We start from the raw sequence: 12,491 nt of genomic DNA, 5'->3' as shown, positions 1-12,491 counted from the left end.
ATACCACTATATCACATTTAGCTGACCTGACATGCACATTCAGATACAGACAATATCAATCGTTCTAATCTCTCCGCCATTTTTGTTCTACTCGCTTCCGAAGCTTTTCAGCGGATGTAGTACGACGTCCACTGGGGGAGTATTGCGGATTTCGGAGCGGATTTCAACTGCCAGCGTGAAGGCGGCGTTATTGTAATCAATCCGAATTTCATTAATACTGTACATATACTGTTTTTAACCGTCACAAATTAAGTTTCAAAGTCAAATGTACTATGTAATCACAGCGAGGATTTTTTTTTTTATTATACATTTTTGGGTGAACTGTCCCTTTAAGAGCGTGAATAAATTATTCGTTTACTGTCCAAAAGCACATTCTTCACAAAAATAAAAATAATAAGAGGCCAAAGGAAGCAACTCCAGCATGTTTGGAAGAGAACACCAGAATGCTTAAGGTTATATAATTACTGTTGAAGTCTTCTGTGTGTGTGTGTGTGTGTGCGTGTGTGCTTCGTTCCTCAGGCGCGGGTGTTTAAATAAAGTTTGAGTTATTTGAACAGTATGGCGGCGCCCGTGTGGCGGTGTGAATCTGTCGTATGCTGATCGTCTCGCGTATTAATGAGGCTCGAGAATGAAGCTCTGAATGGATATTTAATATCGATCACACTGAACGGATCGCAGTACATCTGTATATACGTCCAGCTGTTTTTCGTGTAAGTAGAATGTGATCCATGCTCTCTATTCTTCAGCTGCAACCATTTGACATCTGATGTCTTTATATTCGCACATCATGTGCTGCTAGAAATACTGGCTTTATTACTGATTAACACCGATTGATAATGTTGTGAAGAACGACTTGAGGCTACATTACACATCTAAACGCATTGGACCTGACAGTGGCTCTCCTAACACTCATTATCTCACTATCACACTGAACATCGTGCTGCCTTCATCAGCATGAGTCTTCATCACTGGGAGGTGTGTAATAGAGTTGTGACGTTCGCGAACGAACCGATTCTTTTGAACGGCTCATAAACATGAACGATGGGAGCCGAGTCGCGACTGGAGAGGAGCCGTTCTTTCTATCGTTCTTTTTTCCTATGCGTGTTCATACAAATGAGCTCCTCCAGGAGACAGAACAGTTATAGGGGGAGGGGCGCACCCAGCGCAGGCCAACCCTTTATAGCGTGATGATATTAGTTATTAGTTGTGCATGCATTTACATTGCATTTTGTGTTCATTTAAAACTTATTTTAAAATCATTAAAATTGTTCTTTTGTGATACTGTACTTGTATAGAAATGTTTCACTAAAAGCTGTTTTCCACAGACATTCATTGCAGCCCACTTTGTTATTGTTCATTGACTTGAAGGGGCTGATGTCCTATTTGCAAAGTTTACAGTAGTAATAGTATGTAGTATGTAGACATTTCCATTTTATTTATTCTAATTTTATCTACTTAAAAAAAAAATAGTTTTCTATCAAAATGTTCTTGTGTGATAACAATGTTCTTGTGTGGAAGTGTTTGTAGTAAAAGCACAAAGTAAAATGCACAGAAATACATTGCAGCCGGCTTCGTTTTTTATGTTTATTTGTGAGTAGGTATTGTATGAATAACATAAGTCAACGTAGTTTTACACACACACACACACTTTGTACTAAAGGTAAATCAAAATAATGATGTCACTGTCTAAGCAGAGGGATTTGTGCAACCCTATGGAATATAGTCGACACATGAGAAATGAGGTAATAATCAATATTTCAGAATAATTCAAACTCAGATATTGGTGTGTGATATCTGAGCTTTAATTATTTGACTACAAATCTCACCTCATAATACCTCCCAGTGATTATTTCCAGGATAAACTGAGATGCTCCCAAGCTGGCTTCTTAAAACTGACTAAATATTTAAAAAGAGCCAAAAGAGCCATTCTTTTGAACGGCTCTTTGAAAGGAACGGATCGCGAAGATCCGGATCCCCTCAAAGAGCCATAAATCCCATCACTAGTGTGTAACCATAGCGACGAGACCCTGCGTGTTGTGAGCTGACAGAAACACCTCCTCTTCCTCAAGAGCCTCTTCATCTGCGTCTGATCAACTGCTGCTTGAAAAAATGCCCAAATATCAGATTAAATGTTAATAACTTGCATCAGATAATGCTGCATTAATGCATTTAAATATATTTTGGGACCAGGGGCAGAGATTAAACTGGTCTTGGGCTACAAAAGACACTGTTAGGATGAAAAACTAATAATGAACTGCTGTTTCATGAAGACCCGTCTGATATATTAAAATTACCCTAGAAGAAAGTTTATGCTTACAGCTTGTGCATTATTTACGGCTACTTCAAAGTTATTATACATTTTTTTTTTTATAAGCAGTGTTTTTATTTATTTATTTATTTATTTTAATAAAAGAAAATGCCCTCATAAAGGTAAAAAATAAAAATAAAAATCTTTTATTGCCCCTTTATAAAAAGTTAATTTCAGGGTTGACAGCCTTAATACTAGGAATACATTTGAACGATTCCTGTGTAGTAAATCATGACACAGTTAAGGTGAAAAAAATGAAGAAAAAAAAGGCTAGCATATAAAAGATACAATGATTTAAACCAAAATGCCTTGGAACAATTCAGTTTTAAAACAGCGCTGTTTTTTTATTATTAAAATAAGGAGATCGACCGATATGGGTTTTTCTATTGCCGATGCCGATGTTTAGAGGTCAGGGTCAGCCGATGGCCGATATGTGCTGCCGATTTTTAGGGCCGATATCTTGAAGTTTTCCCCTTCATTTGTATGCTAAAATGTCACACTTATAATAAGTGGATGCACAACATTTCTAAACTTCTCATCATTTATTGAGCACTGACTTGAACCATCTCTCGAATCTTCATTTTGTGCACTGCACGGTATTAGAATAAAAAAATGTATCCAAAGTTAACCAAACAAATCAATAAAATGACCAAGTATTGAATATATAAAACAGGTAATATATGTATCATTTACATACAAGTTTTAGAGCATTTATCAAACAGAATTTTTTATGTTTGTAGGAACATAAATGTAAACCTAAATATACATTTAAATAAAATAAAAATAAAGTAAACTGAAAAATATAAATATATAATAAAAGAAATATATATAACAAGAAATAATAGTAGTGCTGCAAACACACTAAAAACCAGCAACATTTGTGTTTGGGGTAAATGACACAGAACATCTTAAGTGCATTCTAATTTCAAACTTACATCAACCAATATGTCAACCAAACATATTACAAGGTTACATTGGTCAGTTTAAATAGACTGTAGTATACCGGTCCACTCTGCTGTTCCAAGGACGTTTTTGCTCATGTGAAGAGGATGATCTTTTCCGTCTAGTTTACATTAAAAAAATAAAAAAATATTATAGTTTAACATTCAGATACATTGCGAATATGGAAACATTTGCAAGCACGCATGCACTGTCACGATCTAATGCACTGTAAATGCCAGATTTTTTTAAACAAATAGGCCTAGCCGAAAACAAAAATTCTAAATCTAATATTTTGCAGAACAGGATCAAATAAAGTACTGGTCATAATACTTGCGTACAATTTTTGATGTGTTTTGCAGCATTAAGGTTATTAATTGATCGTTAATTTAAGAGGCGATCGATCATGGAAATTATCGAATATTGACATCCCTAAATGCAAATGAGTTGGATGGAAACCTGGCTATCGTCTGCATCAAACCATGCTTCCGAACAAATGTGATTGACGGTTCTGGGCAGCTCCAGGACGGCTGTCTCTCCGAGCGCGGTGCTGTCTGTGAGCGGGGCGGAGTAACTGAGCCCTCAATCACACTGCAGAGTTTGTGAGAGCTGACAACTTCTCCACCCCATTTACAGAGTGAAATTCTCTGACTACCTTTATCTCCCAGGACTGTTGTTGAATCTTCCAAAAGTTTGGCTTGGGGTCCTTCACATGCGGCGGCAGTAGTTTCCACCGCACCAATAACACACGGGGCTGCCTGCCGACGTGCCTGACTTTAAATTGGCGCTACTAAACACAGATATCGGCCGATATATTAAAAAATGACCGATATATCGGTCTACCTCTAATTGAAATGGTTCATTTAAAAAGGGAACAATATAATAATCCTAAAGTAATTTTAGGATTGACCGATAATCTGATAAAAAATGTTTAAGGCGAAACGTTAAGTGTCATTTTCAACAAATGGTACATTTTCAGATTTTTGGACCATTAAAAGTGGATTTTTTCTGTCAACTGTTCTGAAAGAAAACAGGTTACAGTCTTCTTTTTTTTCTTCCTGAAATCTCCAATTCAGCAGCAATAGAGCAAATTTTATATGACGAGCGTTAATAAAGATCATGATACATGATTGTTTAATATAATACCATCCCCGCCCCCGTATTAATTTTGACCCTTCATCCAGTGTTCCCAATTATGTTCTTCAGAAATAACTTATAGTGCAAATTTAATTAGATAAAGCCTCATTTGCATATTTTAACATAACATCTCAGAAACGTTGTAATACAAATGTACTGTGATTAATCATCTGCGTGAGTATGGTGAGATTTTGGACTCTATTCATGTAGTGTCTTGCCTTGAAATATAAAAAAGAAAATAAAGAAAAGCAAACATGTATATAAAACCTGGATTGTTGAAGCCATTTTATTTTATTTTTAAAACCATTTATATGAAGGACCCAAACGACACAGATTTATTGGAATGAATTATAACGAAATCATTTGTCATGAGAAAATCAAAAGGAAAGTACCTCTTCTTTTTCTTTATTTTTGGAAACCTTCTGCGAAACCTCCTACATGCTTTGTCTTTGTACTGGTGCTGGGATTATACCAATGTTTAATGTGACCGATTTATAGGCTTTTGTAGGTGTTAAAACATTTGTTTCCAAGGGGACAGGTTTATTTGCACCTTATACGATCTCCCATTGCCATAGTTACAGCACAGATCAGTTTGTTTCTCTAACAGAACAGACATCTGAACACAATAGACCATATATCTGCCCTCTCAGTTCAAATGAAGGGGCATTCATCATCCTTCCATGCTGTTCTTCTTCTCTTTTTGACTGTGTGTGCACAGCTGTATGATCTTTAGTTGATTGAGCTGAATCTCTAACCGTATGCTCCTCAGAGTCATGCTGCTCTCTGTGTGGTCGCGGAGGCCGCTGCTCGATGCCCGTCTGATCAGGCTCAGCGTCCGTGGTCTGTTCAGTGAATCGGGGGTCTGGGAGCGCGACTATAAGGCGGAGACGCGGCGTCGGGTGGAGCAGTGGTGGCACGGCCGCATACAGGAACAGTGGCAGAGAGATGCAGCAGATCAGGTAACTCACTGACTCATGAGCCACAGCAGAGGATGCTAATATGCTCAAAATGCATCAGCTAACGGTCAACAGACAATGTTAACCAATTTTTTTTTTTATCTAATCATGGAGATCTAAACTTGTATGAATATTTTAGGTAACTGATAAGAGGGGAAACAAATAATAACATTTACTTCGTTTCTCTTTTGCATTCAAACACATGGAATTAAGTGAAATCCACTTAAACAAAGAGACTAATGGTGTGCTCAAGTCATGCCAGAAAGATTGCATTTACTAGTTGAAGACACACAAACGCCGCCACACATTAAGAACCAAGTTTCTGAGTTGGGTTCATATCACAGAGAAAACACGGTGGATGCAATCTATGCAACATCTGTGTTGACGGTAAATTTGTTGAATTGGATCAAATTCTTATTTTTTTGCCATTTACAGTAAGACTAAGCGAAGTTGCATGTAAAAAAAAATCTGTAGTACTGTAAAATTATGATGCAATACATAATGAATCAATTATCAGCACCTTCATAATGTTATATAAACAAAAAAAGGCGAACACGTGATGCACAATCTTTATTCGTCATTAAGTTGAGTTATTTATCTATGTTTTTTGTGGAAGAGGTACACTATCATTTCGCACTGATCACAGTGAGTTGGGTGCATCTGATATCCCGACTCATAAATACAAACTTCCCAACACACCACGAGTCCATGAAGCATAGTCAACCGTCAAACATGAAACACTAACATGTCTTTTCCTTTCTCTCAGTAGTACATGAAATAACCCTTTATTTCAAGATTTAATCTTCCAATTTAGTCCTCTGCAAATAATGCCAAGAAATAAAATCCACCCATCCAGTTTCAGTTAATGCAATAAAAATGATTCATGAAGTCCTAACAAAAAAAGTAAACATACATATGAGAAGTGGACTGAACACAATGAAACGAAGTTGAAGTTGAAAACGAAGTGATAAGCTCCTTAGCAATTTGCTTTAGTTAAGTAAAATAAGATGAACAAGCAGCAAAAATATTTTTTTTCAATGTGGGTGACAGAGAATTCACTTTTCTGAAGCACTTCTGGTTTTTTTGACAGGTGTTATCAGTATGAGAGTCTTTTATATGAATGAGCAAGGTGAAAATGCATTAAAAATTCTCTTTTTAAAGGCGAGAGGAGGGTATTTTCTCCCTGCAGCCTGTGCAGTTACAGTACGCCGTGTTTTTACTTTGAAGTGTCTCTCCCTTGAGATTTTCATTCAAAGAATCCCTTCCACCTCACTCAGGAAAACCTTTGTATGTGTGAGAAAAGAGACGTCTGGCTTCTGAAGCGTTAATCTTTTACAGAGAAGCGGCTTTTTGTTGGGGTTTGTTGGTTGGTCCCTGTTGGCTTTTAAGCCTCGTTGTTGTGTTCTGTAGGAGAAAGTGGTCTGCTATCATCTCTTCATCACGTCTCTCACTTCATGTGTTTGCTAGAGATGCATTTATTAATAGAATCATTCAGAGACTGAAATCTCAGTTCTAGATGGATCAGATATTATCCAAATAACCAAGCAGCTCAGAAATGAATCAAATTACGAGCAATCTAATTTAATATCAGTAACATTAGACAATTTGATTTGAAGAAATAAGTTAAACTAAAATGCAAAAGTACAGGACCTGCTTAAATTAATTTAAAAGGGAATGGACTGCTCATGAACATTGTGAATGGAGTAATTGAATCAGAGATGACAAAACAATATGAAATTGTTGACTGCTGTCATTGATTGTAAGCAGGATCAGAAATAATTGAATTTTATTTTTTTTCATCAAGGGGCAATGTCTGCCAACTGGAACTGATTTTCTTAGAGGTAGAAATGTATTCTTTATATTAATGTTAGTTTCTTACTGTTTTGAAAAACTTTTACTACAAATTCAAAAAGTTTCAGTGTATTAAAAGGTCATGTGGTGTAACCATTATGGGGTGCAGGATATATATCGGCCGATGATTGTTGCGCATCTCGTCAGTAAAGCCGGTTCTCTAATCAGCGGTAAATTCCTTCAGGTGCATGATTTCACATAGAGCATGTGAAATGAGAGGCTCTATGTGAAATCACGCACTCGATGAAATTTACCGCTGATTAGAGAACCTAAAGTCTGGAGGATAGTTACTTGTTGTACGTGTTAAGGGGGTTCCCTTTGTTGTCATTGAAAGGGTTGTTTCCCGATGTCGCTGATTGGCTGGAAGTTCAGTAGTCGTTGAAGTGATGTCTTGGGAAGCCCGTGGTTGGGCGTTGGCTGAAGACGCGGAGTTGTGGGCTGGCTGAAGTTGAACGGGGACTTGAGGTCAGACTCGTAGACGCGGCATTACAAAACTTAACTCAGAACACGATACTCTCAAACGGAAAAGAAAATAAACTAAAGTAAAAGAACAGAAGTAAAATTTGACGAGACTAGGTGGTGTTTCTTCTCATTGTGGCGAAGTAGCAGCAGGCAGAAGAACGCTGGAACCACGCTCAAAGAACGTGGTAGGGTTTCTGCTGCTCAGAGAGGGCTCCTGTTCCCACGCCAAGCCCAGAGAGGGCTCCTGTTCCCACGTCAAGCCCTGAGATGGCTCCTGTTCCCACTTCAAATCCTGAGAGTGCTCCTGTTCCCACGTCAAGCCAAGACAGGGCTCCTGTTCCCACGTCAAGCCAAGACAGGGCTCCTGTTCCCACGTCAAGCCAAGACAGGGCTCCTGTTCCCACGTCAAGCCAAGACAGGGTTCCTGTTCCCACGTCAAGCCCTGAGATGGCTCCTGTTCCCACTTCAAATCCTGAGAGTGCTCCTGTTCCCACGTCAAGCCAAGACAGGGCTCCTGTTCCCACGTCAAGCCAAGACAGGGCTCCTGTTCCCACGTCAAGCCAAGACAGGGCTCCTGTTCCCACGTCAAGCCCAGAGAGGGCTCCTGTTCCCACGTCAAGCCCAGAGAGGGCTCCTGTTCCCACGTCAAGACCAGAGAGGGCTCCTGTTCCAACGTCAAGCCCAAAGAGGGCTCCTGTTCCCATGCCAAGCCCAGAGAGGGCTCCTGTTCCCACGCCAAGCCCAGAGAGGGCTCCTGTTCCCACGTCAAGCCCAAAGAGGGCTCCTGTTCCCGTTCCCACGTCAAGACCAGAGAGGGCTCCTGTTCCCACGTCAAGCCCAAAGAGGGCTCCTGTTCCCATGCCAAGCCCAGAGAGGGCTCCTGTTCCCACGCCAAGCCCAGAGAGGGCTCCTGTTCCCACGTCAAGCCCAAAGAGGGCTCCTGTTCCCAGGTCAAGCCAAGACAGGGCTCCTGTTCCCACGTCAAGCCCAGAGAGGGCTCCTGTTCCCACGTCAAGCCCAGAGAGGGCTCCTGTTCCCACGTCAAGCCCAAAGAGGGCTCCTGTTCCCACGTCAAGCCCAAAGAGGGCTCCTGTTCCCACGTCAAGCCCAAAGAGGGCTCCTGTTCCCACGTCAAGCCCAGAGAGGGCTCCTGTTCCCACGCCAATCCAAGACAGGGCTCCTGTTCCCACGTCAAGCCCAGAGAGGGCTCCTGTTCCCACGTCAAGCCCAGAGAGGGCTCCTGTTCCCACGTCAAGCCCAGAGAGGGCTCCTGTTCCCACGTCAAGCCCAAAGAGGGCTCCTGTTCCCAGGTCAAGCCAAGACAGGGCTCCTGTTCCCACATCAAGCCCAGAGAGGGCTCCTGTTCCCACGTCAAGCCCAGAGAGGTCTCCTGTTCCCACGTCAAGCCCAAAGAGGGCTCCTGTTCCCACGTCAAGCCCAGAGAGGGCTCCTGTTCCCACGCCAATCCAAGACAGGGCTCCTGTTCCCACGTCAAGCCCAGAGAGGGCTCCTGTTCCCACGTCAAGCCCAGAGAGGGCTCCTGTTCCCACGTCAAGCCAAGACAGGGCTCCTGTTCCCACGTCAAGCCCAAAGAGGGCTCCTGTTCCCACGTCAAGACCAGAGAGGGCCCCTGTTCCCACGCCAATCAAAGACAGGGCTCTTGTTCCCACGTCAAGCCAAGACAGGGCTCCTGTTCCCACGTCAAGCCCAGAGAGGGCTCCTGTTCCCAAGTCAAGCCCAAAGAGGTCTCCTGTTCCCACGTCAAGCCCAGAGAGGGCTCCTGTTCCCAAGTCAAGCCCAGAGAGGGCTTCTGTTCCCAATCCAAGACAGGGCTCCTGTTCCCACGTCAAGCAAAGACAGGGCTCCTGTTCCCACGTCAAGCCCAGAGAGGGCTCCTGTTCCCACGCCAATCCAAGACAGGGCTCCTGTTCCCACGTCAAGCAAAGACAGGGCTCCTGTTCCCACGTCAAGCCCAGAGAGGGCTCCTGTTCCCACGCCAATCCAAGACAGGGCTCCTGTTCCCACATCAAGCCCAGAGAGGGCTCCTGTTCCCACGTCAAGCCCAGACAGGGCTCCTGTTCCCACGTCAAGCAAAGACAGGGCTCCTGTTCCCACGTCAAGCCCAGAGAGGGCTCCTGTTCCCACGCCAATCCAAGACAGGGCTCCTGTTCCCACGTCAAGCAAAGACAGGGCTCCTGTTCCCACGTCAAGCAAAGACAGGGCTCCTGTTCCCACGTCAAGCCCAAAGAGGGCTCCTGTTCCCACGCCAATCCAAGACAGGGCTCCTGTTCCCACGTCAAGCAAAGACAGGGCTCCTGTTCCCACGTCAAGCCCAGAGAGGGCTCCTGTTCCCACGCCAATCCAAGACAGGGCTCCTGTTCCCACATCAAGCCCAGAGAGGGCTCCTGTTCCCACGCCAATCCAAGACAGGGCTCCTGTTCCCACGTCAAGCCCAGAGAGGGCTCCTTTCCCCAAGTCTGGCCCAGACAGGGCCCCTTTCCCCAAGTCTGGCCCAGACAGGGCCCCTTTCCCCAAGTCTGGCCCAGACAGGGCCCCTTTTCCCAAGTCTGGCCCAGGGAAGGCCACAGTTACCAAGTTTAGCCCAGGGAGGGCTGATGTTCCTACGTCAGGCCCATGTAGGGCCTCAGAACCCAAAATTAATTTTTTGGTCTGATCTGCTATAACTTCGCCGAGTACCACCATGGAGGCCTTCCATACCATGGAGACCTGTCCTTATAGACCTCCAGAGTGGTAACCAATGTTCCCTGCCTTTTTGTTTATTAAAATCAGTTTGTTTGAGTTTACTCCTGTGTCTCCTCTTCTCCTTGTTCCTAGCTCCAAAGAATCATGACACTTCATACCTCAGACATCTGTGCTGCAGTCCTGCTCCATCTGCTTTGTTTTCTATCAGCAGTTCTTTCTATTGTTTTCTCGCACTGTTAGTTTTCACATGTTCTCACCACACAAAGGGTTTCATGTACAGTCACTGTGCTTTTTCATAGAAAACAAATATGCTTTTCTTGGGCTCTGAATAGATTTTAGTGTGGTCGATACTCTGAAAACTGACCTCAATTGTTTACGCACCAAATTTATCAGAGTTCCCAGATACACCCACCTGATGACTTATTCACAGGGTAAAGGAAAAAGCTTCTTGAGAGATGCTGTGGAGATGTATTCTCTCCCAAAATGGGTCTCTGTCTCTTTCAGCTGCTGAATAATTCAGGCCTTTTTGACCTGCACTGATTAATGCTTGCCCAGTGCGGCGCGCTTCTTCAAAGCCGTCATGAATCATTAAAACTGCCGCGGAGAGCGTGACTTAATGTATGAGCCCAACTGGGTCTCGAAGGTCAGCAGCCTGCATTTAAATAAGTCATATGAATGCTTCATATTTGGACTCTGATGCTACCTGATGATATTGAGTTGTAACCTCAAGTTTCCACTACACTACTAGACAGAATTGCTTGTATTCGAACAGGACGATCTGGTATGAATATTATTACAGTAACTGGCATACCAAATGTACCATTGCATGTTTTGGACATGCTCAATGAATGGAATGGATCATGTAAATATATTATAGTAGTTTAGTGGTTTTCAACCTGTGGTCCGCAGGTGGTATTGCAGGCGGGCCGCCAATTATTTTCTGTTCATTTCCAGTCCATTCTAGGGCTGTGCGATTAAAATAAATCGTCATAAAATCACGATTTGAGTATGCACGATTTCTAAATCGCTTTATAGCACGATTTTCCGCGGCCCTGACCTCCCGTAGTATCCTATCCGATCCAATCAGAATGCATTGCGCCTAGCGCGAGAACAGAGCAGACTGGGCATATGCTTAACTCCAGGTTCACACACTGTCTGTGATGCGCCTTTTTTCCGAGCCCATGTTAATGGATCAGAGCGTTCACACTGCACACAGTAAAAGGCTAGAAATAAAAACATGCGAAAATAATTAATATCTAACACATGAGCATAGAGTTGTGAGTGCAAAGGAAGCAGTTTAAGAGGAGACACGTTTTAAGTGACACACTCTCTCCGCGCAGAGCAGCGTGTATCTGAGCAAGTACGTCTGGTTTTGTGACAGAGCAAAGGAAATCTGCGTTCGAACAGAGAGAATCACACTCGTGCATTATTTTAATGTGCTTTTGCGTCATATTTATGCGCTCTCACTGATGACCTCATACACATACTGTATACACACTGCAAACACCTGAGGCACCGCTACAATTAATGAGCTCTATGAACAATGCATGGCAAAAAAAAAAAAAAAAGTCCCTGTACACAGGACTTTTTTTTTTTGCCATTAGTCTATACATTTTGTTTCATCTTTACTATAGTGACAATTTTGACTTATGTCTGTTCTAGAGACGTTACAACTTTTTGATAAAGCTCTAATTGGTTTTCTTTTAGAATGTTTCAAATTAATCCTGAATGCATTCATGACTGTAAAAGCATATCGGTGTGTGTCACAACCGCAAAATTGATCAAAGAAATGGCGTTGAAAAAGGTTGGGAACCACTGTAGTAGATGAATATAATTATCATGAACACCATTGTATATATCAAAAATACCACTAATTCCATTGTTACCACCAAAGTTGTTTTTGTCTTTCCTAAATGTATTTATTTATTATTATTGTTTTTTTATTTATCTGTTTTCTTTTTGGTTAAAATTAGAAAGGGTGTTTAATTAATTTAAATAGTGGAACTTATAGATTTTAACTACAATTTATTTAAAGAAAGAAAGAAATAGAGCCCTATGAAATCAGTTTTGATAGAATTTTCCTGGATTCTGTTTAATGGTTTAATTAAACTGCATTAATCAAAAATGATGTCTAA

General features: G+C 42.0%; 1 protein-coding gene across 1 annotated transcript in view; it reads left to right on the top strand.

The window, feature by feature from the left end:
* The first annotated feature begins 541 nt into the window (after positions 1-541).
* The window catches only part of lars2 (leucyl-tRNA synthetase 2, mitochondrial), a 54,998-nt gene continuing 43,048 nt past the window's right edge, over positions 542-12,491 (top strand). The window contains exons 1-2 of the mRNA XM_052618954.1: positions 542-710; positions 5,154-5,343. Coding sequence (XP_052474914.1) covers positions 616-710; positions 5,154-5,343 — 285 coding nt within the window. The 5' untranslated portion in view covers positions 542-615. The remainder of the gene's footprint in view (positions 711-5,153; positions 5,344-12,491) is intronic.

Source organism: Carassius gibelio, chromosome A16, assembly GCF_023724105.1.
Source record: "Carassius gibelio isolate Cgi1373 ecotype wild population from Czech Republic chromosome A16, carGib1.2-hapl.c, whole genome shotgun sequence".
Lineage (NCBI taxonomy): Eukaryota > Metazoa > Chordata > Actinopteri > Cypriniformes > Cyprinidae > Carassius > Carassius gibelio.
Note: the sequence above shows the minus strand (reverse complement) of the source record. Positions and strands in the feature narration are given on the sequence as shown.